Source organism: Phytophthora ramorum, assembly GCF_020800215.1.
Source record: "Phytophthora ramorum isolate Pr-102 chromosome Unknown Phyram_PR-102_s0006, whole genome shotgun sequence".
Taxonomy (NCBI): domain Eukaryota; phylum Oomycota; class Peronosporomycetes; order Peronosporales; family Peronosporaceae; genus Phytophthora; species Phytophthora ramorum.
The window spans coordinates 855,252-880,064 of NW_027150652.1; the positions used below are offsets into that span (position 1 = coordinate 855,252).

At 53.1% G+C, this 24,813-nt stretch overlaps 10 protein-coding genes across 10 annotated transcripts; 2 read left to right on the forward strand and 8 right to left on the reverse strand.

Annotated features, from left to right (window-relative positions):
- Nucleotides 1-726: 726 nt before the first annotated feature.
- KRP23_7096 (Dynein 18 kDa light chain, flagellar outer arm) lies at nt 727-1,427 on the reverse strand (the record flags this gene model as incomplete). Its single annotated transcript, XM_067892368.1, has 5 exons — nt 727-911; nt 975-1,049; nt 1,115-1,192; nt 1,254-1,297; nt 1,363-1,427. The coding sequence occupies 5 exons, from the start codon at nt 1,425-1,427 to the stop codon at nt 727-729; spliced, it is 447 nt and encodes a 148-aa protein (XP_067744255.1).
- A 171-nt stretch (nt 1,428-1,598) lies between these two features.
- On the reverse strand, nt 1,599-3,803 carry KRP23_7097 (Malonyl-CoA decarboxylase, mitochondrial; the record flags this gene model as incomplete). The annotated part of the gene is made up of 9 exons (XM_067892369.1): nt 1,599-1,742; nt 1,830-2,270; nt 2,328-2,487; nt 2,552-2,588; nt 2,673-2,820; nt 2,900-3,043; nt 3,129-3,275; nt 3,361-3,479; nt 3,542-3,803. The coding sequence occupies 9 exons, from the start codon at nt 3,801-3,803 to the stop codon at nt 1,599-1,601; spliced, it is 1,602 nt and encodes a 533-aa protein (XP_067744256.1).
- A 121-nt stretch (nt 3,804-3,924) lies between these two features.
- Nucleotides 3,925-4,738, forward strand: KRP23_7098 (Protein FAM210B, mitochondrial; the record flags this gene model as incomplete). The annotated part of the gene is made up of 2 exons (XM_067892370.1): nt 3,925-4,245; nt 4,328-4,738. The coding sequence occupies 2 exons, from the start codon at nt 3,925-3,927 to the stop codon at nt 4,736-4,738; spliced, it is 732 nt and encodes a 243-aa protein (XP_067744257.1).
- Nucleotides 4,739-4,975: 237 nt separating this feature from the next.
- KRP23_7099 (Ras-related GTP-binding protein A) lies at nt 4,976-6,410 on the reverse strand (the record flags this gene model as incomplete). The annotated part of the gene is made up of 8 exons (XM_067892371.1): nt 4,976-5,049; nt 5,140-5,566; nt 5,640-5,756; nt 5,818-5,923; nt 5,998-6,064; nt 6,137-6,166; nt 6,245-6,314; nt 6,399-6,410. 8 exons carry the CDS (start codon nt 6,408-6,410, stop codon nt 4,976-4,978), a joined length of 903 nt encoding a protein of 300 aa, XP_067744258.1.
- A 3,243-nt stretch (nt 6,411-9,653) lies between these two features.
- Nucleotides 9,654-10,696, reverse strand: KRP23_7100 (putative acylpyruvase FAHD1, mitochondrial; the record flags this gene model as incomplete). Its single annotated transcript, XM_067892372.1, has 6 exons — nt 9,654-9,725; nt 9,800-10,117; nt 10,199-10,264; nt 10,339-10,411; nt 10,478-10,582; nt 10,668-10,696. 6 exons carry the CDS (start codon nt 10,694-10,696, stop codon nt 9,654-9,656), a joined length of 663 nt encoding a protein of 220 aa, XP_067744259.1.
- Nucleotides 10,697-12,634: 1,938 nt separating this feature from the next.
- Nucleotides 12,635-12,937, reverse strand: KRP23_7101 (Serine/threonine-protein kinase Nek8; the record flags this gene model as incomplete). The annotated part of the gene is made up of 1 exon (XM_067892373.1): nt 12,635-12,937. One exon carries the CDS (start codon nt 12,935-12,937, stop codon nt 12,635-12,637), a length of 303 nt encoding a protein of 100 aa, XP_067744260.1.
- A 293-nt stretch (nt 12,938-13,230) lies between these two features.
- On the reverse strand, nt 13,231-14,817 carry KRP23_7102 (GMP synthase [glutamine-hydrolyzing]; the record flags this gene model as incomplete). The annotated part of the gene is made up of 1 exon (XM_067892374.1): nt 13,231-14,817. One exon carries the CDS (start codon nt 14,815-14,817, stop codon nt 13,231-13,233), a length of 1,587 nt encoding a protein of 528 aa, XP_067744261.1.
- A 157-nt stretch (nt 14,818-14,974) lies between these two features.
- Nucleotides 14,975-17,071, reverse strand: KRP23_7103 (NLR family CARD domain-containing protein 3; the record flags this gene model as incomplete). Its single annotated transcript, XM_067892375.1, has 4 exons — nt 14,975-15,707; nt 15,781-15,860; nt 15,926-16,110; nt 17,065-17,071. 4 exons carry the CDS (start codon nt 17,069-17,071, stop codon nt 14,975-14,977), a joined length of 1,005 nt encoding a protein of 334 aa, XP_067744262.1.
- A 2,033-nt stretch (nt 17,072-19,104) lies between these two features.
- Nucleotides 19,105-22,455, reverse strand: KRP23_7104 (uncharacterized protein; the record flags this gene model as incomplete). The annotated part of the gene is made up of 10 exons (XM_067892377.1): nt 19,105-19,706; nt 19,770-20,142; nt 20,217-20,323; nt 20,401-20,496; nt 20,560-21,154; nt 21,226-21,500; nt 21,565-21,664; nt 21,741-21,838; nt 21,900-22,049; nt 22,122-22,455. 10 exons carry the CDS (start codon nt 22,453-22,455, stop codon nt 19,105-19,107), a joined length of 2,730 nt encoding a protein of 909 aa, XP_067744263.1.
- Nucleotides 22,456-22,679: 224 nt separating this feature from the next.
- Nucleotides 22,680-24,747, forward strand: KRP23_7105 (Vacuolar protein sorting-associated protein 4; the record flags this gene model as incomplete). Its single annotated transcript, XM_067892378.1, has 10 exons — nt 22,680-22,812; nt 22,896-23,031; nt 23,098-23,162; nt 23,242-23,399; nt 23,468-23,583; nt 23,661-23,891; nt 23,977-24,108; nt 24,187-24,274; nt 24,348-24,569; nt 24,646-24,747. 10 exons carry the CDS (start codon nt 22,680-22,682, stop codon nt 24,745-24,747), a joined length of 1,383 nt encoding a protein of 460 aa, XP_067744264.1.
- Nucleotides 24,748-24,813: the final 66 nt, after the last annotated feature.

A 24,813-nucleotide genomic window follows, 5' to 3' on the forward strand; every position in this document is an offset into this window, starting at 1 on the left:
AGTTAATCGTTTTGGTGGTCGCAACACATTCGAACACCGAAATGGCGTCGGAACTCAGAAAATTCGCTCAAGTAACCCGGCACCACCACCAAGACGGCATGGTGAATGCTCTTCTCCTTACAACGGATCAGCGAGATGTCAACAACTTCATTACGAGATCATACGGCAAGTTCAACACCTTTGATCGCTGTGGACGCGCCGATATTTTGCTTATCTCGGGGCGATGGCATCAAAGGGGGTTGTATGCGGGGTCTTGTGGATGGTATCATTGATTCACATCCACTTCCAAATATTAACGAGGCTTGATCCTGATCCATTGTCTCTATTTATTGTCTCTATTCATCATGTTAATCCTGATACATTTGCGTTTTACAGTTTGTTTATCTAGGTACATTGATGTCCTATTCACTAAATCCTGCTACACGTATAAATATTGGATCAAATGGTGACTCCGAATCCTCACACTATGTTTCAGAAAAGCCTCGCGTAACAAATCGCCAAAATGTTTTAGACGGCCCAGGTGCGCTGGATTTGTCGAAGAAGACTAGCTGGCACCCGTCACTGGAGGTTGCTATGGCCACTCGCAACAAAAGAGTATATTTTGCACTTTACCGCATGCTAGTGTCGGTGTGATCTCGTTCATAAATGCATAAATGTCCGTTCCTCGTTCACCCAAAGGTTCTACACTGATATACCCCCACGAAGTATCACCGCTGAAGCCTTCATCTAGGTTAATATGGCTTTGAACTCGTCGAATTCGATCTCTCCACTGCCATCCACGTCTAGCTTGTTGATCATCTCCTCAATGTTGATAGTGAGACCAAAGTCACTCTTGATAATTTTCACGAGCGTCTCCTTGCGCACAAACCCCGTTTTGTCGGATTTGCCACCGCACGCAACAAACGCATCAACTACGAAAGCACACATGACACTTAGAGCGCCTCCCGCAATCTCCTCAATCGAAATTCCCGTACTCATGTCGCTGTCATCCTCAAACATAGCGGCGCGATCCTTTTGATTGTCGATCACCTGCAGAAACTCAGCGAAGTCTGGTACCGGTGTGGCATGAGGATTAAATGTACAATATCCGCTGCAGTCGCGTCTAAAAGGTTACCTATTGCGCCGCTCATATCTTCATCAACCTCACTGATCATCTGGAATAGTTCCTCCTCTGTTGGCTGCTGCCCCATTGCTGATCCAAGACGCGTTAGTTGGAACAAATCCTGAATAACCAGAGCCGGCGCAGCACTTACCTTCTAGCACTTGACGCAGCTCCCAGACATCGATTGTTCCGCTCCTGCCAAGCGTAAAATAGCACACTGTCAGGTTCAATCATCGCACGGCCATCTGTAATGCCCTCACCGATCCTTGTCGAAAGCCAGGAATGCCTCCCGACAAGCATCGATCTCATCCTGTGCCAACACCATCACGGCTTCGTTGCGCTACGACTCTTCACAGGGATACCAGAAAAGACTGCTCTGGTCGATTTCTTTAAAACAAAAAAACAGAAACGTTCCTTACGTGTCAAGACTGTGAATTCAAGCAAACTTTCTGCTCTACTACTGGCAAGTACTACACAAAGTTCTCCTGCGACGCAATTAAAGCGTACGCGCTCCAAGAACTTGCTGCGGTTGGAGACCAATGGGGATGATGTTGTGCAGCAAGTAGTTCTCATTGTTCACCTCCACGTGTGCTAGATCATACTTGTAGTTGATCATCATGCCAGCACTTTGCGCGAGGCCCTAATAAAGCAGTCATGGACAAAAATCGCAAATCGATAAGTAGGTTTTTTGTGAGCACATCAACGATCAACCGCCTGAGCCACGCACCTTCTTGGATAGATCAGCCAACCAGTTGATCCGCTCGAAAATGGCACCATTCCGAACGTGGAAGTTAGTAACGGGGTCCAGTGCCTTACCTCGTTTCTTTTCGTGGTAGATATAGCGGGCGCCAAGCTTCAGCATCATAGGCTTCAACGGTGCAACGAGATCTTCATCCTTGCTCCAATCATCAATAGAGAGTGCATCCAGGACAATAGCCACAGCGGTCGAATCGGGTTGAATCGTAACGCCACGCTCGTCCAGGACATCGATCAGGGCATCCAGCTCGAGAGGAGAAACAAGCGACTCATCAGTCTTGTATCGCTGGGTTTCAAGCCATGGCATAAATTGCGGCAGAGGGCTGAGCGTCGCAAACGTTTTCAGGAGCGGGTACTCCACCTTGAGAGCTTTGGCAACCTCTTTGATGAGAAAATTGCCTAAATCCACACCCTGGAATAAACGAAATCAGTTCAATGATATGTGTATGCCAGAAGCGATACCCCTTACCGAAAGTCCTTTTTGCGTGGAGGAGATGGAGTAAAAAATGGCAGCCTTCGTTTGAGAGGCTTCTGCCAATTGCTCGGTTTGGTCACGAATTGACTGCATGCTGGAGGCGATCTCTTGCATCAGTGCTACATGCACAAACACGAGCGGTTCATCCGGAATACTACAACACATGCACATCCATGATCAGACTTAAATATTAATATTGATGGTATGCGAGATCTTACCTCGGATGGAAAAACGCGAAGCAGCGCCGTCCATTGCCTAGCATAGTACAATACAAAGGCAGAACCGAAAACGGGTCACATTTCAATTCAAGTGCAATTGCTCTGGATTGCACGGACGTACCAAGGCGCCGCTTGAGCTCGGCGATTGTACCAACTGGGTGCACTGCTTCATAGCGAATGATCTTTTCCAGAAGTTGGCCTGGGGAGTGCTCGTACGTCACGCGTTCCAGCTTCAGGAACCCCACGCTGAACCACGCTGCTAGGAATTGCTGTGTAGAAGGCGCGTGAATACTGAGTAATTGGTTGAATCCAGATGAATACACACATAACACACACATGAAGACTTACTTTTAAGCCTGCATCTAAAGAACGGAGAGCTGGGATTTCGGAATGGCTAGCGTTTTTGCGCAAAACCTGCAGCAGGTCTGCTCGCATGTGTACCAAGAACAACATTCCGTTTTCGCGTTGCGACAAGATTTGCTGGAAGAAGGTCTACCCCGTCGAAAGCGTCGCTACCGTTAGTACAAAACCTCGAAAGCATCCCATCCAGTTTTCAGCCCCCGTAAATGCCTCTTACTTCATACAGTGGTGACAAAGCATTGCGAAGATTGCGAAACGTGCGCAAGTACCGCTCCACGTTCTCGTGCTCCCAGTCCACCACACCACTGCGAGCGTCTTGCACATTAGTCAAGTTCTGCTCAAACTGAGCAGCACTTTGCAGAACCTATTCACCGTCAACAGAATCAAAACAAAAGAGTCCCAGTCAGTCCCACAAAGTGGAAATACTACCTACTATCCATCCATCGCACCAGAGCCGTGTCAATGTGTAGGTCCTGCGCCAAGATGAGCAGAAACTGCTTTTTCTCGTCGATATTCATGCCTCGGTACGTCGTGCATAGGCTCTGGACGATCACTTGCGGCACGAAATCTGTCCGTAGCAGCAAGAAGTGAGCTCCTATCCTCTTCTAGCAACTGCTTTGCAGCACGCACCACCGGTATTGGCTTTGGTTTTGACCACCTCCTGGATCAGTTTGGACAGCTTCCGCTGCGCTGCGGGGCTACTCAGGTCGACGCTGCGCAGGAACGACGACTGCTGTCGCTGGTGGGTCGACTCCGCGGAGTCTCTGGATTCGCTGGTGGTGGCGAGTAGCGCACGCTGACCGGCGCCCATTCGGGAGGACGCATCGGCAGCCAACACGCCGCGCAATTGACGCTGGAGCGCCCAGAAGCCGCGCGTCGGAGCCCGAAACATGGCTTCAAGTGCCCAAGACGCGGTGTGGGACAGTTGGAGGATGAAAAGTGTCGTGTTTGGTGTACACCACATCGTGGATATTCCAAGTCATCAAGCTGCAAGCCTCGCTGCGTCCTTTTCGATGATGCTACGCGGCGGAATGAGGTACTTGGGCGCTTATCGGGGCATGGCGCAGCGTGATGTGACTTCCAGCGGGCGGCCGCGCCTTGTCGTGGCGCGAGCGCTGTCCTCCAGCATCCCCAGCAGCGGCAAGAGTGGTCACGCCCCTTCCTGCTCGTGGCCTCCAGCCGTCGCTGCGTCGCGCCATGTGCTTGGCTTCCCTGTGACTCGCAGTGCTAACTGTGGCATGCTGCGGCTCTGGTCCAGTGGCAGGACGTCCAAGGATCCGAAAGAGACGGCGCCGCTCACTGGTGGAGAACCGACATCGTCGCCGTCCGTCAAGGTGCGATTTGCTGCCTTTGGGGGATCTGAAAAGCTGCTGCAACAGGTTTGACACTGTAAATGGTGTTATTGTGCTGGTGCAGGGCGAAGAAGACGCGGAGAAGGAGCTGGAGCAGCCTGGAGACGAGCAGCTCCAGCCGCAGTCGTGGCGTCAACGTGCCCAGACGTTCGCTGTCGTCTACGGCCGCGTGGGGATCTGCACGCACATTGTGCTGTCGCTGCTGTCGTTCTCCGTCATCTACGTGGGTGTCTCTAGCGGCGTGGACATCACGTCCATTCTGGATGCAGTGGGCTTGTCCACGTCGGTGAGTGACTCGACAACCAACTCGGCCGGATCGTTCCTCATCGCCTACACGATCTACAAGGTGCTGGCCCCCGTCCGGTGGCCACTTACATTCGCCGTCACGCCCGTGGTTCTACGTGCGCTGAGACGCAGAGGGTACATGCTTGCTGCAACCAATTCGTCAGGTTCGCCGCCGCCGCCACCTCAGTAAACTTCATGGAATGCATTTCCCAACAAACGCTGCGTGGAGTTCCTGGGAGCTCTCTTGGCGCGTATATGAAATAAAGAAGCTCGGAAATCGTCAAGTTAAAGCTGCTCCTGCATTAGAGTTAGGTTCAGCACCAGCTATACAAGTTAGTTGGTACTATGTCCTCCGAAGAGCGCGCCTCTGAATCGGTGGAGACTGCAAGAAGCATCCTTTGGCAATTACATCGACCATCATAGCAGCTTAGCTCGTCTGCTGCACATGTTCTTCAAACACAGGACGAGCCGCCTTGATGTTTAGGTGAATCGTCGCGGGCTCTACTCAAATCAAATGTCGCCAGGGCAAACAAGTTGTTAGTATGAAAATGCATTTCAACGCTAGAATAACACAGTTATGCTGGAACTTACGGATCGAGTCGTCGGACATGATGACCATGATGTAGGTGTTGGCAGTGAAGAAGTCAATGTAAGCCGTGAAGTTCGAGTTACGCACCTCCATGCCCTGGAACTGCGCCTGGGTCTTACTGCAGCTCAGCTTGAACTGCTTGATAATGTTGCTGATCTTCTCGAAGCGATGAATGTCGCGGTGATTCGTGTGCGTAGCGTGTGAGATCACGAGGAACGTGGCACGCTCAAACAACACCACCTCGTCAGCGCTGCAAATGGAGCAGAAGCTGTTGAGGTGCTTCTCCAGGTCTTGCATGTTCGGAATCAGCGAGTACACAATGGATGACCACGCGCGGTACAGCGTTTCATCCCAGATAGACGTGCCGAAACACACCGTAGGCAATTGGCCCGTGCGGTCCAGAATCATTTCCTTCTTTTGGTTGAACACCTGCACATGACCGCGAAAAAAATCGTTAGCATCGTACCTTGCTTTGTCCCCAACTTCGGCAATGCGTACGTACGCGCTCACGCTGGTCCTCCGGCACAAGATCCATCTTGTGGATGAGCACGAACACCTTGGCGTTGCTTGAGTTCTGGTCGATAGCCTCAAGACAGCCGTCGAAGTGCGCCATATCTTTCTGCAATGCACACAAAAAACATCAGCAGCCAGACTAAGACAGCCTCGATAGCTCCACGTACGTCGATCTCGCGACTCTCAATGTCGAAGACGTAGATCAACAGCTCCACGCTGCGGAAAATGTGGTCGCGCTGGCTCTCGAAGTAGTTCTCGTAGAATGCATCTTGGCTGCAAGAAACACCACGACGCAGCATTAGAACAAGCTTCAGCCTCGAGTGCAGTAACAGTTCTTGTCGTTGTACCCGCCGCAATCCCAGAGATTCAGCACCAAGTTGCCTAGGAATCGCACGTGCGAGTGCTCCACGTCCACTACAAGAAGCAGGAAAACGTCATTCTCTATGTATCTCGACGGGCTAAAGCATCGTCAAAGTTCCGTCCTACACGTGGGTCCCAGTCGCATGGTGTCGCGCGCTAGTCAATTGGCACATAAATCGCATCGTTCAGTTAGTCGGGAGGGATCCAACACAGCCACCGAACGCAATTCCGTACCCAGGTAGTTGGCGAAGATGATAGAGCGCATGGACGTCTTGCCCGAGCCGGACTTGCCCATCAGCAGAACCTGCGCGCATCGCGATACAGTAGACGCACTCGTGGGTTAGTAGATGGCCCCTGCAGAGGCAGGGGCAAGGAGGACGACACCCACTTTCTTCTTCATGGCGGCAACAAATTGGTCTTGGCTTGACTTCGCCTTTGGGGTGACTTCCGGTGATTGGCCAAAATTCATCGTTTCAGTTAGGATTTAGAATTTAGACTTTGTTTCAGAATTTCGACCACCGAGACAACTTCAACGCGGTGTCTTGTCGGCGCCGAGTACGGGAGCCTCCTCCCAAAGTAGTTGATATTCTATCGATTAACTCCCAGTGAGAGAGCACTGTGGTGGCTACTGCTGCTGTACCGGCCCCCAAGCCATCCAAGTGCGTCTATGCCAAGTGCGCGAGAATGCCTAGCAGTGAAAGTGGGATCCGTTTGTCGTCCAAGTTCACGCCGTGGCCTGTGGAGGTAACTAGTTCAATGTTTAGCTTCTTGCCTCATGTAAATATAGGCGGACGGAGTCTCACGCTGCACCTGTGTCTCCACCATTGCGAGATGTCGCTGGCGACGAGTGCCAAGCCTCCGGCTGCTCTGACCTCCAAGCCGCTGTCTGCCCGGCCTAGAAGTGGATTGGCCCCAGTCGCCAAGCGGCGATGGAATGCACCTCCGACTGATCTATTCCCTTCGAATCCACGTGCGGCATCGTCCAAGAGGACGGACCACTCGGTAGCAACAAGTGACAAACTCCTACCTGAGGTCGGAACTGCTCGAGCACCGCAGGATCCTCGAGAGCAGTTCCGAGCCGCCATCGCCACTACAGCATCGCCAACCAGCGCAGGACGCAGAGACAGCAGGAAGGACTCGCAGCCAAAGCTTCAAGACGGCAATTCCTCAATAGTGAATTCAAAAACGAAAGAGCCGCAGAATGTCGTGGCCAGCCCTCCGCCAATTCGCAGGATTTCACAACCGACGCAGCTTCATCGAGCTAGCGATGGGCACCAGCTTCCAACTACCAAAGCTGATGCCGTTGGCCCGCCTGAAAAGGTATCTCTTCGAGCTGATCCAAAACGACAGCAGCTACTAGCGCGCGAGGCTGAATTAAATGCCATGCAGGGCGAACGCCGTCGGGATTCTCTTCACAGTGCCCATGTCCTCAAAAGCCTTCGGCGTCAAGACGTTGAGGCCGATGACGTGAGCCCACTGATTGAGATCATTTACTGGTCTCCCTTCGTCGAAGTACGTCGTGATGCAGCTGCCGCGATAGCCTCTCTCAGTCGTAATTGTGCGTTCTCCTCATTTTCATGTCCATTGAGGTGTTTGGTGTCAGACCTTAATCTCTCCCTTGTGTTGCAGCCGCGAACCTTGAGCTACTTGACGAAGTTGGTACGCTCGGTGCGATTTTGACCATGCTCAGTTCGCCGGTGGATCGTGAAGACTCGGGGATATCTCACGACTGTGCACAAGCACTGGCAGCGCTTGTGCGGTTATCGACAATCAAGACCAAACTCCTTCAAGCACCAGGGGGCATTGACTGCGTCTTCTCTCTGTTGCACACTACTACAGACCACAAGTTGCGGTTGGCTGGTTTCGAAGTCGTCGCACGCTTGGTGACAACAGACGAGTGGCGCGAAGCCGTGGCCAAACGTGAAGGGTTTGCTTTTATGCTGAATTGCTGCTCTGGCAGTGGCGTCCCGCAGAGTGCAAGGAATGTTGGGGCAAGTGATACACGCACGCGAACGCTAGCGGCATCCGTGTTACACCAGCTTGCAGCTTCATGTGATAACCGAGTGCTCTTCTACTATTCAGGCCATTTCACGACACTGTCGGGGCTGCTGCGAGATCCGTTCCTGGACAAGGACGCGATCTTCCGCCGCGAACTTTTGAGTTTTGTGCACTTGCTACTATCCGAAGCGGAAAATGCTCGTCGCTTCGCTTCGCTTGGGCTCCTGCCCTGCGTGCTTAGCGTACTAGGTCGCGGGTCATCTTGTGCTTCTAGGCCCTCGCTTCAAGTGAGTCTGCTGGTGGTGGCCATTCTTGATGCTGTCGCAAAAGATAACGCTAACCACGAGGCACTTGTACAAGCTGAAGCAATGTCGAGGCTCGTTCAGCTCTGCTTTTCTTCCCCGAGCAGCCTGTCAACCGATGCAGGCGATAAACGCCCGCGCACTGCATCAGCGACACCAATCCAGTCAAAGATGTCTGCTTCCCGGCCTCGATCGGCTTCATCAACGCGCCCCCGCTTGCGGTCTGCATCCATGTGGCCAGCGTCCGAGGCAACCGCAGTAATTCGAGCAACACTGGTAATTTTCTGCGCTATAGCTCAAAACACCGCAAACCGAGAGCACGTTATTCGTTCCAAGGTGCTTGATCATATCGGAGCTCGTGAATTATACGCTTCACCCGATAAACGCGTCCGCCGTGCAGTCATCACGTTACTCACATTGTTAATTTGCAGCGAACGCAAACGGCGACAAGATCCCGCGAATACGGAGGGTATTGAAGATAATCCGGCTGGGAGTCCACAAGCACACTCATGGGAAGCAAGCCAAGCTTCCGAGCGTGACTATCAGCATTATATCGAGCTCCTGGCACGCGGAGTCGTTAAGTGCTTGTTTGGCATCTTGGCTGGCGATGACTTTGGCATGAAAGTGGATGCTCTAGGTGCACTCGCTCAGCTCACTCATGACGCACCCTCCCGTCTTACGCTCTGTAAGCCCGCGCTCCTGTCAGCACTGGGGCAATTTGCATTCCATCCGCTAGTTTCCACTCGACTTCACGTAGCTCAGATAATTGCCAACTTCGCCGAGCGCCCGGAAAATGTACTGAAGCTGGTGGATGCTGGACTCCTGCCTGTGCTAGTGCGATACGTAAGTCCGCTTGATCGAAGTCATACAGTTGGCCACAGCAGCGATAGGGGCGTGAGTGAGGCCTTACTTGTGGAAGCTACACGTGCGCTGGCGGCTGTGTCCGAGCTGCATGTGGCTCGCTCGAGACTCGTGGAGAGCGGTGTGCTGGGTGCGCTGATGCGGCTGATTAGAGCACCGTCAAATCGGCCAGAAGTGCGTTCCTATGCTCAGTCCGCAGTACGAAACCTACGACATGATGCAGCGGCGTTGCGTATCCAGGCCATCTACCGCGGCTGGCATGTCCGGACGACTTTCGCTGGTTCCAGACGCAGACAGAATTTCCGAAAGTTGTCTATGCTGGTTGAAGCAGCGACAGCCCCCATTAAACAGCGTTAGAACTATTTAACACCATGCAATGTACTCATCTCCACCACATCCAAGGCTCGAATTGTAGCTTGCAGCTAATCGAGCAGCTTTACTTGAGCAAAGTGCCATTTATTGTTCGGAGTACAAACGCACACCTACGCCTTGTACACCCGCGTCTCCACGGGGAAGCGCACGTCGATCAGACCGGTGATGCCCGCAGTGATCACCTTTATGCAACACGATAGCAATAAACAAACTAAGAGAGTGGCTACTGGATCAGAATGCAAAGGAAGAAACGTACACTGTCAGTTGGCACAGGTCCAACTCCTTCCGGCGTGCCGGTAATGAGCAAATCGCCTTCCTCCAGCGCCATGATGCGACTGACGTAGGAAATCAAGAATGGGATGTTGTGCACCATGTCGCTGGTGTTGCCGCTCTGGCGCAATTCGTCGTCCACCTTCAGCCAGAGGTTGAGGTCGTGAGGCGAAGGTACCGCTGACTTAGGGATAAAGTCGCTGATAGGCGTGAAGGTGTCGAGCCCCTTGGCGTGTGTCCACGGCAGCCCCGCTTTCTTTGCCTTGGCCTGCACATCACGGGCCGTCATGTCGATCGCCAGTGCCTAACACATGCAAATCAGTGGAGTAAAAAAAATAAACAAAAAGAGCAAAGGTTCATCTACATGTGAAGTCGATGTACGTACGTAGCCAGCAACGTGGTTCATACTGTCGCTTTCGGTGATATCCTTGCCACCCTTGCCGATCACCACCTAAGCACCCACCAGGTTATTAACTACACGACCCTCTTACCCATCCTCCTGACAAAGCAAGGAAGGGGACGTACGCCAAGTTCCACCTCGTGATGCACCTCGCCGATTCCAGGGGGGAGCAACACGCTGCCGCCATTGCGCACGTAGCTACCCACACAAGTCACAGAATTCAGCGATTCCTTCGCGAGATTTCATTGCCGACTGTTGCTGTACCTGGTGGTGGGTTTGAGGAAGAGAACGGGGTCTTTGGGGGCCGAGGCCGCACCCATTTCGCGCGCGTGGGCCTCGTAGTTCTTTCCGATGGCCACGATCTTTTTGCTGTAGGAGGTGGGGATATTGGATCATTTAGTAGGGGGGGACAGATTATGGAGTGAGTTGAAGCATCGACGGCGCTGGGACGCACCCGAACTCGACGAACTGGTTAGCCTTCATGGTGCTTTGATGGGGATGAGAATCTCAACACCGAGCATTATTCATGACTACCGGGTAGTATATTTCGGACTCGAAAAGAAACATTACCCCCAACAAATGAATTCACAACTAATAGCGTTGGATCGCAACGAAATGAAGGGCCCAATGCAGCAAGCAATTGAAGATCAGTAGAGAGGTTGCAGATTCTCGAAGCCCACGATACATGTATGTATGCATTCTGAGTAATGATCGGCAAAAGTTTTGCAAAACTGTAGTGATCGGTTCCAACAGTCGTTCAAGCCCAGCACCACAGTAGATAATCCATTCTTTTTGGCCTTCTCTTTCCAGGCTTCCACTCTAAATGCTACTCCACAGCTTTGATCCGCAAAAGTCGAAGTTTTTTCAGTCTGTGGCCTGCATGACTCGCATTCGCTCTTGCAACGCCTTGGTCTCGAGCTGCACGCGTCGTCGCTCATTATTTAGTAGATCTTCGTAGTTTGAGCTGAAAGGATTAGTGTTAGTTTCAATGTTCGGCGATCCAGCTATGGTAACAACGTACGGTGACGACTGAGCTCGACCTCTGACAGAAGCTAAAGACGAAGGTGCGGGCGGCATATCGGGCTTGCTTACTGCAACAGAACACCCAAAACTTTCTAGTATCTGTCGGCCACTGGGGCTGTTGATGAGGCTGGGCTTCTGTATCTGCGCCTGGACTTGAGTGTGGTGATCTGGCGAATTACAATCGTTGCAGTCAAGGAAAACTGCTGGACATGATCTCTCTTGGACGATGCGCTCTTTGTTTTTTCGAGCAGCTGCCTGGAGGAGTGATGCGCGTTAGATTCGTATGGCTCATTGCATTGTACTTCGAAGTGCATCGTACCTGGTTCTCGAAGAAAACCTGACGAGCATCGTTTGTCTCCGGCTGAATTTTACGTATGAACCCTTTGGCTTGGTCACTGTTTTGATGTGCACTACCAAGGCCCTGACGACTGGGAAGTGGAGTTACCACCTCTGAAAGAGTAATCTCATCTTGCTGTGAAGCTTTGCAGTCTTTCTTTTTTGCAGCAAACTGCTCCAGGAGCATGGGCTGATGCGAAGTAGCAACGCTCACTAGCTGCATCATGGAGTGCTGAACAGCTTGGCAAGTCAGGATTTCTGGCAAACCTGGTCGCCGCTGTCATATTTCACACACATTGCTTTAGAAGTGTTGCTGCATCCATCAGATACATTTGTCGCGTACACGGGGGTCTTTTTCGAGTAGTTTGCTTGCGAGAGCTCGAAATGGTGGAGTATAACACAAAGGGATTGGCGGTGGGTCGCAGTTTAGAATCTGACCCACAACCGCGCCAAGGGCTGAGCCAGTGAACGGTGGGGAAAAGGTTGCCAGCTCATATAGCACACAGCCAAGGCTCCAGACGTCACTTTTGCAGTCGTAAGAATCTCCGTCGAGAATTTCGGGTGACCTTGAGATCGAGCATCATGAGAACAATACCCTAGACCAAGAAGCACAACGATTGTAGCTTACATGTAATGTGGGGTTCCAGTGATGGTTTGAGCAGAGTCCACAGAGCTTTGCAAAACCGTCGAGACGCCGAAATCGCTCAACTTTACGATCCCGTCGCCATCCAGTAGGATGTTCTAGCAAGAACCGTTCGCGCATGTAGGTAAGTAGTTCACGATAACCGGCTCCCGAGCTAAAGCCATGTACCTTCGGTTTGAGGTCTCTACATGTACAACAAGGCACTTATAGCCGTGAGTGGGTCGCTCTACACGTTGGCATCTGAGCAGTATTCTTTTAAGCTTGCGTACCGGTGCAGAATGCGGTGTTCGTGCAAGTGTTGGAGCGCAAGGACAACCTGGATGAATATGCGCATGATTGCAGGCTCGCTCAGAAATCCCCTACGAGCAACATCAACGGTTGTGAAAATGAAAATGTTTCAAGCAGATGAGTTCGCGAGCTTACGTGCTTTCTTGTTGCCATCGCAAGAAGGTATCCAGGTCTCCGCCGCTAGTATACTCCATCACCAGTGCTATCTGCGAATCCTCCTCAACCACTTCGATGAATTGTACAATGTTCGCATGATGCAACTGCATAAGTAGCTGAGCCTCCTGACGAGCAGCCAACCTCGCTGCGGTGTCCTCGCCGTGGGGAACTTTTGCCGCAAAGAGCTTCCGATCTGAATTGCGCCGAACGAGCACCACATTGCCGAATTGTCCACTGCCGAGCACACTCAGTGTTTCGTACGCGCTGAGGGCCAGCATCCTGGAGCGACGTCTTCAATGAGCAATTGACGTCCGTTACTACTGACCGGTTGAAGCCAAGAATTCTTGTCGCTTAAGTCGCAGCACTTCATGAAAATGAACGGGCAGCGTGCCCGCCGCTTTGCTCCATTTGATCTTGGTTAGTGTACATGCATGTATCGTTGCTCTATTAGCGCGACGTTACCGTAAGGGGTAGTGTCTTCCTCCGCCGTTGCCTACCGGTAGTATTCCTAGTAACCCTGTAGAGCGGAGCTGCAGAAATGGTGGCAAAGACGAGGAGTGCACCATACCGCTTACTCCCATTCGATGGTGGCAGGCGGCTTGGACGAGATGTCGTACACGACGCGGTTCACGCCACGCACCTCGTTAATGATGCGGTTCGACATGCGGCCGAGCACCTCGTACGGCATGTGGTACCAGTCGGCCGTCATGTAGTCCGACGTGCTGACGGCACGGATGGCGACAACCTTCTCGTACGTGCGGCCGTCGCCCATGACGCCGACAGACTTGACCGGCAGCAGGACACAGAAAGCCTGGCCCGTCGTCTTGTAGTGGTCGCTGTTGCGCAGCTCCTCAATGAAGATCGAGTCAGCGTGGCGCAGAGTCTCCAGAGCCTCGGGCGTAATCTCGCCGAGCACACGGATGGCAAGGCCGGGGCCAGGGAACGGGTGGCGCCACACGCTGGGCTCGTCAATGCCAAGAGCCATACCGAGCTCACGCACCTCGTCCTTGAACAGCTCACGCAGCGGCTCAATCAGCTTCAGGTGCATCGTATCAGGCAGGCCACCAACGTTGTGGTGCGTCTTGATCGTGGCCGAGGGGCCCTTGTACGAGACGCTCTCAATCACGTCCGGGTACAGCGTGCCTTGCAGCAGGAAGTCCACCGGGTGTCCGATGCGCTCGGCCTCCTCCTGGAACAGCTCAATGAACAGGTTGCCGATCGTTTTACGCTTGGTCTCGGGCTCCGTGACACCCTTGAGGGCCGCCAGGAAGCGGTCTGAGGCGTCGATGCACTTGAGGTTGATGCCCAGCTTGGTCTGCAGACGGTCAACGACCTCGGTGGCCTCGTCCTTACGCAGGAGACCGTTGTCAATGAGCACCGCGTGGAAGCGGTCACCCAGAGCGCGCTGCAGCAGCACGGCAGCGACAGACGAGTCCACACCGCCACTCACAGCGCCGATGACGTGTCCGTCGGGGCCGACGGTCTCGCGCACCTCCTCGATGAAGGCGTCGGCGATGCTGCGCATGTCCCAGTCCGTGGGGGAGTTGCAAATGGTCACCACGAAGTTGCGCAAAATGTCCTTGCCGCGCGGGCTGTGGGTCACCTCAGGGTGGAACTGGATGCCGTAGAACTTACGCTCCACGTTGACGATGGCGGCGTGCTCCGAGTTCTCGGTGGTGGCGATGTCCACGAAGCCGTCGGGGCGCGCGTGCAGCTTGTCGCCGTGGCTCATCCACATCTGGAACTCGTCGGGCAGGCCCTCGAACAGGCCACCGCAGTCCACACCGTTCTTGCGGCTGACGATGGCCTTGCCGTACTCGCGGTGCTGCGAGGGCGCGACCTTGCCGTTGTAGGTGAAAGCCAGCTCCTGGAGACCGTAGCAGATGCCGAGCACCGGGATCTTCTGCTCCTCAATGAGCTGCCACACCTCAGGAGCCACGTGGGGCGCGCCCTCATCGAAGACGGACTGCGGGCCGCCCGAGAGGATGATGCCCGTCAGCTGGTGCTTGCGCAGCTCCTCGGCGCTCACGAGGCACGAGTAGAGCTCGCAGAACACGTGCAGCTCGCGCACGCGGCGTGCAATCAGGTGGCTATACTGCGAGCCGAAGTCCAGGATGGCCACCTGCTTGCGGTTGGTCACGGGGGAGGCGTCGGCCATGGTGCTACGAGTCGGGTGGAGGCTTCGGAGTGTTCGGTTCTGCTGAACCATCCACTGACGTACAGGGTACCGAGGGTGCTCTCCGTCCAGCCAGCCTTCAGCCAATCAGCACGCTCTTGGTGACAACATGGCTACATGTAGCCATGATATCTGCCAATCACAACCCGCCGTCCGAAAGGACGCGAATAAGATCTCCAGAGGACGCAGCAGCTTGATGCAGCGACGCGCTGCACAGAGACGACACCCGCGGGTTCTGCAGCAACACGAGCGTCTCCAATCGTGATGATCCCAATGCGGGAGACAGGTAGCCCAGTACACCCCGGTCGGACAGCGAGTTGCGGCTGAGCGCCAGCACGCGCACTGCACTGCCAGCGAGGAGGGAGCGGGCCAGAGCGGGACACGCGGCGTCTCCAATGTGGTTCCCGCTGAGATCGAGCTTCCAGAGCGCGCGATTGTAAGTCAGCGCCTCGAACAAAGCTGATGCCCCGGCGCTGCCCACTTGGCAGCGCTCGAGCACCAGTTGCTGCAGACAGCTCGGGCTTTGAGCCAGCGCACAGGCGAGAGAGACAACGGACGTGAGCGCGAGAGGGACGTTGGCAAGCACCACGGAAACCAGAGCGAGGTTGGAACTTTTGCGACTGCGCTGCAATACAGTGGCTAGCAGGGACGCGTGGGGGGACCGGAGCGGCGCATTGCACAAGATGAGCGATTGAACTGGACAGCCCGAGCCAGAGTTGGAGCACACCTCCAGAGCTTCCACGACCTGCTCGTTGAGATTGAGAAGAGAGCTGCAGGAGGCTGGGGAGAGACCGCCACCGCTGTCGACGATTATGCTGGTGGACAATGAGATCAACTGCCGCAGTTGAGGACCCTTGAACACGGTGCCGCCGCTTGGAAAATTCAAAACATTGTGAGCAGTGAGTTTTTGCCTGTGTGAACAGCAGTGCACTCGACAAGGCGTACCTGTAAGAGAGCTGACAAATCCCGGTCTGACGCACACGGTTGAGTACCGTGAAAAAGAGCATCGACGGTATCTTGGCGCGCTGAGCACGAGACATTGGTGGGTTAGCGTACGCTGCACGTTTGTAGAGCTCAGCCAACAGCTTACCTCCTCAAGCGTCGGAGTCTTGTCGAACCTACCACCAGAAGAAATCTCGAGCTTGCGCTGGCCGCTCACGGGGGTGCTTTCTCTTGAGCCGATGAGTGACGAACTGCGCACACGCAGCACACTCTTTTCGAGCAGGGCTGTGGCCTCCCATTGACGAAAGCAGCGCTCCAACGGTTTTTGTGAGGCTGCAGCCAGCAATCGTGCTTGTGCTGCTTTTTTTGCCACAACACAACGTGCCTGCCGCTGCGCTCGGTGCCGCCGGAAAGTTCGCTGTACCAGACAAGCTGCCTCGTGCTGCTCTTGTCGCGTCTTCCGCGTTGCATCCCGCCAGCCATGATACAAGCGGCGTACTCTTTGGAGCGCTATTTTTCTTGCTGCTTTCTCACCACGTTGAGCAGCGACTGAGTGTTTATCAAGAGTACTAAGGTACCTTCGGCGCATCACCCAGCATCGTAGCCGTCGTTGGATTTTAGTCGCTGCCGAGTGCTTTCGGGCCTTTTTGGTGTTGATAGCAGTCTGAAGCGCCCGGAGGAAGCTCCTTGCAGTTGTGTAGAAACTCTGCTGCAGTTTGCCGAGTAGGTGACGCTGAGCTGCACGCTTGCTCAATACTCGGATCATTCGAGCACGCTTTTGCCGCTGTTTCCACCATCGTTGCAGCCGAACGACTGCGGCATCTCGTTGTCGAATATATCGCGACAGCGCCATCAAGCATGCCCATAGCACGACGTCTGCTGGCTGCCCTTTAAGCGCGCTGCCGAAGACGCTCCCTTGAACCAGCATCTCCGCCGTACGCCGTCGATGGATCCTTTGACGGCAGCAGAATCCCCGAATGAGCCCCTGTATGCATACCACTGCGCCATGTGCTCTTCTGTGGTGCTCTTGCACATGTAGACAAAGCCGATCGAATCCTGTCTGTTGAAGCTGTATTTCGCGCGAGCGTGTGAGCTTTACGAGCACTTTGAGTGCTCGGCGGCGACGTGCACGAAGGCGCTTGGCTTGTCGCCGGGCAAGTGCGCCTCGAATGTGTTTCTGGATAGTCACAGCAGCTCCGCGCTTGCGCAGACGACGGATTAGCGCGTGGTTTGCGAGGGCTCGCCATGAGCTTAAAAGCTTTTGCTGCGTGCGACTTAAAAGCATACGATTCATGGTGGTGGTTGCTGCTCGGTGCCGCCGCAGCTCAACATGATATTGGCGTACTGCTAGCCTTGAACGATATCTGCGTTGAATCAGCCGTGAAGCCCAGTTTCGCTCACTCTTAGCTTCGATAAGCACCGTGTGCCAGGCTTTCAGCACGCGTGAAATGAGCGAAGTCGAGCGCCGTGCCAGGCACTGCTGCAAAACACTATTTTGCTGCTGTCGAAGCAATATCAACTGAAAACAGAGTTTGCGGCTGCGCCAGGCTCGAACCTGGCGCTGAATTCGTACGACCGCATCAAGGCGTTCTTGCTTCTGGGTTGAAGCAAAGCTTCGCCATCTACGAAATACACCAAGCTGACCGAGTTCGGTCCGGCGACCAGCAAACTTTGCCAGGAGAGCTTGTCGCTCGATTTTCTGGGCTCGCAGGACTCGAATCGTCCTCTTTGCTCGCGCGATGTGAAGCAGAGATTGAATTTTCCTTGCGGCTGCATTCAGTCGTAGCTCGATGAGTCTGTCGTCGTGCACACCCATGGTCATATTAGCCAGCGCTTCCTTCTCTCGCTGCTTTCGACGCAAGGATGCAAGCTCCTGTCTTGCTGTGAACCCCCGCCATGCGCATTGAATGCGCAACGTCATGGCATGGCGACGCTGCTCCAGAACATGAGCGACAGCAAGATGCCACTGCGCTAATTTACGGCGGCGCCGATGCAATACTTGTAGACGTGCAGCACTCTTGTGCTCCAAGGCGAATTGTGCACGCCAGGAGGCACTGCATAGCTCCAGTAAAAAGCGTTCGTGCCGCGCGCTGTAGTATGTATCACGAGGTAGCAGCAAAATCGCTTCACCAAGTACCCTCTCGGCACCCAAGCTGTCTCTCGTCCTCAACAGACTAACGCCTTCCAGTAGCAGCTTTGATGTAGGAAAGAATCCTGTTACTCCTGTTGACCGGCGCCGCGCTTCACGAATTGCCAATAGAACGAGAAGCGGAGCATTGGCTGGTCCAGCAAGTCTCTGAGCAAGGTCTAACCATGTTTGCACGTCGCGACACCATAGTAAGGTTCGCTGCTCCTCATTTTTTCTCGATGTCGTATACAACGTGTGGGCTGTCTTCTCCGATGGCAGTACTGGTGGAAGCACAACCAAAGCTTTGTACGCTTGGGTATACATCTCACGCTCCAGTGCGCGCATACCTGGCACCCGGGCTAGCTCTAATGCTGCTAGCAGGCTCAGTTGATAGCCAGCAAGGCGATACGGGAACGATGACGACGGCCCCGGCCCCTCCGCTAGGTATTGGAAATATTGTGCGCTCTCACGGTGGCGCCCCAGTGCCGATGCTGTAAGTGCCGACAAGAAAATGGCCTCATTGAGGCGTGGAGACGTTGAATATCCTTCGACCAGCAGTGTACAGACGGCGAGTGCACCCCGATGCGACCCAAACTCGATGTAAAGCCGCACCAGTGGGAGCAACAGCTCTGGGCTTGATTTGCTGTTTGGATATTCCATCGCGATGAGGAAGGTGCTGTAGACTTCTTGAAGCAGCACCATGTGCAATGGCTTGGTGTCGGTTCTGGCGCTTGTGGGTCGTTTGGATTGCGTTGCTGATGTGAGCACTAGAATGGACGGCAAGTGTAATGCTCGGACATGCGCTTCCCAAAGCTGGAATTGTGCAAGTGCGAGCTCAGTCCAGAGCTTCTCGGAGTCGCCTTCTTGCTGCCAGCAAATACGTGTTAGTACGCCACTCTTCGTGGGCCGAGCGTTGTTACCACTTACCTCGATGATCTGTTCCAGTTCGTGGACGGCCTCTTGGTACAATCCACGATGTCGGTTTTCAAGTGCTTGGGCATACGCAGTTTTGGACTCTTCGCTTGAAAATGTCAAGCCCCCCTCATCATTGTGAGCTGATGTCGCCGTCACTGGACGATTCATGGGTCAAGCGAGGTCAAGTATTCTTTGAATCATATCGCTCTCGCCTTGAGCACGTCGACACGTAACTAAAATGACCTATTATTACCTCGCAAATATAAAAGTAGCGTTACCCAAGGTCAACTTCTTCCAGTGTCGACTTCTTCATTATTGTTGCTTGGCCGCGCCATCCAGAGGTTGTCAAGTTCGCACACAATCCGAATGCTCTTGCTACGCATTTCCAACAATACTAGTCCTTTAACGTGCACTTTTACAAGCTTTGCCATTTCCAGAATTGGAATCATGGCTTCGGCACGGCGAGCAGATGTACCCCGTGGAAGCTTCCGACTCTGGTCCTCAAATTCCCATTGCTGCTCCGTCTTGTTTATCTCACTCTCCAGCGAACAGAAGATACTTCGACATGGTCGATCCTTTAAGTGCTCTGCATGTGGTGGCTGCACAAATTCCTCCAGACAGTTCATCCATGATGCTACAAACAGTGGGTCCCCGATACAATCCAGCTTTCCGACACGACGAGAGCTCTTCTGTAGGAGATCCGAAAGCGTGGAAAACTGAAGCTCGAGGTTTAAATCCTTCGTGCTTCTAGAGAAATGAAGCAGCTTTTTCCACATCGCGTCAGCCCAGCGCAGCGGGCTTAGAAACACGCCCAGAGCCTTTACGCATGGTTCGTTCAGTGTCGATGTTATTGATACGGAACCCTTTATCATGTTGCCAAGCGAGCCTGCAGCAATATCGTCATGAGTACAGCAATCCATAACGTTCCACCACGAATAGGTACCCCTACCAATTTCTAGCTGACGGATCATCTCGAGTAGTTTGGCGATTGGGTAATTTTCGTAGATTGTAACAAACTGGTCGAATGAAATCGACGAGGATCCGCCAAACAACTCCGCTAGGGTGATTTCAAGCAGAGCTTCCTTTCCAAGTGCTTGCTGGAAAGTGTTGAACTCTTGAAGGCTCCACTCGCCGCTACGGTTTGCATCAAATGCATCAAAAATCATCCTCATCGCGCGTTGTCGATTCTGCCTTTTGCCAAGACTGTGAAGCATCGCAGACATATCCAGTGAAGCCTCAACAATATCCACCAAAGATTGCTCCAGTTCAACCAAGAGAAAGAAGCTACGAATTCCAACCGCGAACGATGTACCTGTGCACTCCTGCGCAATGAATATAACGTGAATATCAACGCCCAAAACGTTGTCTGCTCACGCTTATCAGCGCGGTAGCTTACCTCCACACTCGAGATAAAGTCCTCGCGGAAGTTGATACAGACGCGAAGATACTGGTCAAGGACAGGCTGTCCTCCTCTGTCACTTCGAATTGCCGAATGCATTGTAACTACAACAATTATACAAAATACAAGTAGGTTAGCCCACATCATAGCCCCGTCACAGTTCCGTATCGTAAGTCCGAACCCGAGCATTTCGTCCATAGAGATGCAAATGATGACCAGACCAGCTCCTGCTGCAATGCCTTCTCTACCGATGATGCTAAGTTGATGCCTTCTTCATCTAATCAAGCATAGAACTTGGGTTTAAAAAAAAACACAGCGCAATCAAGATGGCGGTCCTTACCTGTGATTTCGGGGTTTAGTAAGAAGTTGGCAAAAAGGCGCATAGTTTCCGAATCAATATCCTTTAGCTCGTCACTGTCGTTGTTCGCTTGCCCTTCGTTTTCGAACTTGGCCTTAGCACCGATATCACCATCTGCACTACTCGGTGGATGAATCCCTAGTCGAAATCTGATGTTATTTCCTAAAGGAGCGCCTAGACGCTTCGAAGGCGGAGAGCTTGTTGGCGCTAGCACCGACAGACCAGTCTCGCCAACTCGAATGCTGAGACTCCACTGAAGCTCCCCATCGTCAGTATCAGGGTTTAGTGCGACGCTCTGCAAGCTTTCAAGCAAATGCTCTTTAGCTACAGCCGTCCGCTGACGCACAGTAGGCCCCAGCGCCTTCGTTGCTCTTTTGACAATCGCAACAAGAACAGCATTCATTTGCTTCTCGATGCTTTTAACACCGTCAGCCACGTAGCTGCTCACAAACTCCCACAGTGCTTCTGGTTTCTCTCGTCGTCGATTCTGTACCCAAGCTTTCATGACGCGCAGAATGTCGCCGCACCGTACAAGCCCAAACTGGTCTGAAGTCATATCGCCCAAGAGTGCTTCAGCCTGAAGGGGGGACAAGCAATGCATAAATCAGTATTTTCGATGAAGGTAGGATACTTGCCGTGCAAATCAACCTCTTTCCATGAGAGCGATAGACCGCCATCTGAAACAATATTGACCAACCGCTGGAGTGTGCGTGGGTCAACATGCTTCTTAATTTCAACTGCAGATAGCACGCGCATTGACTGGTCTGACCCATTTGGTGGGGGTGGGCACACAATACTCTGAAGTCTGCGCGAAAAACTTTCTGCTGTGGGGACCAATGTCACTGTCAGGGCTTGCTGGCCCTTGGCTTCTTCACCGACTCCACTCATGGGAGCAGTTGCCGCTGCTGTCCTTCCTCGCTCCTCTTACAATGACAAAAAAGATGAGCTGGACTCCATTGACGTATACATTCAAGAATATTGCAATACCTGACGCTTTAACGCGTGCGGCTTGATAGTCCAAGTAGGCCATATGCCTCATGAGCTTTCCCTGTTGAATCAGCAACTCATCGGAGGACGTCGCTACACCCTATTGTGCATGCAGTACAGACAAATAAAATCCAAGCAAGCGCTATTGAGCAAGCTTACAAACTATAGACACTTACCGACTCGAGATCGCTCATGAAAAATAGGATTTCAGGGTCTGCGAGAGCTTTATTGACGATGGTTTGCCGCAGAACCTCGCTGCTGTCTCCGAACAGACCTGCAGCAAAGCAGACACGCTAAGCTGACACAGGTGCATAAATCATAGCCGCAGTCCTTACGGCGAATAAGCGGCCTCATGGTTGATTCCTGCAAGACGTCTGCTTCAGGCGCGAACATCTTCAATCCCCTGGCCGCTGCAGACACGACCATCGTCAACTCGCATTTGTTGAGCGTTTTCAGGCCTCCGTTGTCCAGCAGTGACAGCACAACTGGAGCCACGCGTACGAGTTAGCTACCCTCACTAGGACTAGTGCTTTAGACCGCCCGGTGCATCGCCTCACACTCGAGTTTCTGAGGCTTCTTGGCATCCACCAAGAGCGCCAGCCCACTGAAGAAGTCCATCACGGCCAGTTTCCTCGTCGTCTTGACATCTAGTGCCTCGAACATGGCAAGCAGATGCAACTTGTCCTTGTCGGGGCACAGCGGCGCCACGATAGTTTGGAACACTGGAAACGGCAGGAAGTACTGGAACACGGGGTCGGCTCGACGGCGGTGGGCCTCCTGCTGGAAACGCAGATGCAGCTGCTCCAGCTCCCCCCACGACCGAGGCACCAGCGTTTGCAGCTTCCAACGCACCCCCACGGCGCCACTGCCCTTCGACTGGCTCACGCCCATTGCAGCCAGAAGCAGCAGGATGACCCTTTACATGGAGATATCTTTCATCCGATCTTGTTGGATAATCCAACAGAGATATTGTATCGGAAAAATCAGTTTGCGATTTTTCTTTAGAATTTGGCCTATGATATGTCAAACAAACGGAATTTGGCTTATGGTATGTCGCGTGGATTTTCTTACATGTTACACTTGAGTTTGCGCCGCATTGATCAGGTGGTGCCGCGATGGAGAACAAGTTCATCCCGCAGGCGATCGAGATCGTGACGCACGCCATCAATGAGGACAACAGCAAAAACTACCAGGAGGCCTTCCGCCTGTACAAGAAGGCACTCGAGCACTTCATGGTCGGCGTCAAATGTACGTCTGAAGCTCCAGCGAGGAGGCGTACGGGTACCGACTTCCAATGTTGCAATGCAGCTAACTTGACTCTTGCCCTGCAGACGAGAAGAATCCGACATCGAAGGAGATCATCATGAAGCGGGTGGAGGGCTACATGACGCGGGCGGAGCAGCTACGGGGGATGCTGGAGAAGGATAACGCGCCCAAGGCGGTGGCCGCCGCCGTGGACATGGACAAGTACGTTTGTTTGCCGTGCAAGTTGTGCTGGTGCTGTTTTGATACTGAGGTTGCTGCTGTGTATAGGGGGGAGAAGGAAGACGACGATGAGACGGACGCAGAGACAGCCAAGTTACGTGGTTCCCTGGCTTGTGAGTAACTCAGGATTCCGAGTATGGGTTCTTCATGTTTGCTGTGGCTGATGTGCACATTCTGAACGATTCTGTGCAGCGGCGGTTGTGACGGAGAAGCCTAATGTGAAATGGGACGACGTTGCTGGACTGGATGCTGCGAAGGAGGCGCTGAAAGAGGCAGTGATTCTGCCTGCACGGTTCCCCCAGCTGTTCACGGGCAAGCGCCGTCCTTGGAAGGGCATTCTGCTATATGGGGTGCGCTCTTGAGTGATTGCCGTAAAAGTCGGGAAGCATGGTGTACACTAAGCTGTTTATTGATGTAGCCGCCGGGTACAGGCAAATCGTACCTTGCACAGGCGGTCGCAACGGAAGCAGACGCCACGTTCTTCGCCGTCTCATCCTCCAGTCTGGTCTCCAAGTGGCAAGGCGAGAGCGAAAAGTATGATTCGCATTGGCGTGATGAAACTCGAATTTGAGCTGCTGTAGCTGAAATAAGATGTATGCGCTGTCGTGCAGGCTTGTCAAGAACCTCTTCGAGATGGCGCGCGAGAAGAAACCCGCTATCATTTTCATAGACGAAATCGACTCGCTGTGCTCGAGCAGATCCGAGGGCGAGAGTGACTCTACGCGTCGCATCAAGAATGAGTTCCTCGTACAAATGCAGGGTATGGGCAACAATCATGACGGTGTCCTGGTGCTCGGGGCAACGAACGTACCCTGGGAGCTTGATCCAGCCATGCGACGACGGTAAATCCGTACTACTTTATATGATTGTTTGAAGGAAGCACAGGCATCTGTTTGCGGATAGCTGACATTGAACTTTTGTCTGCAGATTTGAGAAGCGCATTTACATCCCTCTTCCTGACACGGATGCACGCAAGGTCATGCTAGGAATCCACCTGGGCGATACTCCGAATGAGCTAAGCGATTCAAACTTCACTGCCATTGCGGAAAAAACAGACGGGTACGTTGCAACACCAAGGTGTTTTGTTGGGAACATCGAGCTGATATTAGTTGCTGTATTTGTTTTGCATCTTCTTAGTTGCTCTGGTTCAGATATCTCGGTGCTTGTTCGAGATGCGTTAATGGAGCCCCTCCGGAAGTGCCAACAAGCCCAATTCTTTACTCCGGTAAGGATGCGGTAACTCATCCGATTTTGGTGTGAATGTTTACTGACAGCATCAAAAATCTCATTACTTGCAGTGCAATGATAAGGCACACCCCGTTCGGAACGGTCCGTTCTTGACACCCTGTGAAGGTGACCCACCGTGCGCATACTGTCACATGAAGCTTTCTACGTGCCGTCCGAAGTGTCCGGACTGCAAGGCACCATGTCGACGTTGTGGTGCGCTACGCATGCGTCTGTACGATTTGCCAGAACGGGGCTACTCCGATGAAAAGCTGCGGCCGCCGATGATCTCAATGGTAAGGGTCTGCTTCGCTCTGGATGTGGTCTTGATTAGTATTTGACTCACTCGTGTCGTCTTGTTTTCAACTGCAGAGTGACTTTACACGCGTGCTGGAGCATTCTACCGCTACTGTTGCTTCGGACGAGCTCAGCCAATTCGTGAAGTGGACCCAGGAGTTCGGACAGGAGGGCTAGGCAAACGCATAGATGATGACTTCGTCATATTCTATAACCATGTCGATATACTACCTCGTTGCTTTA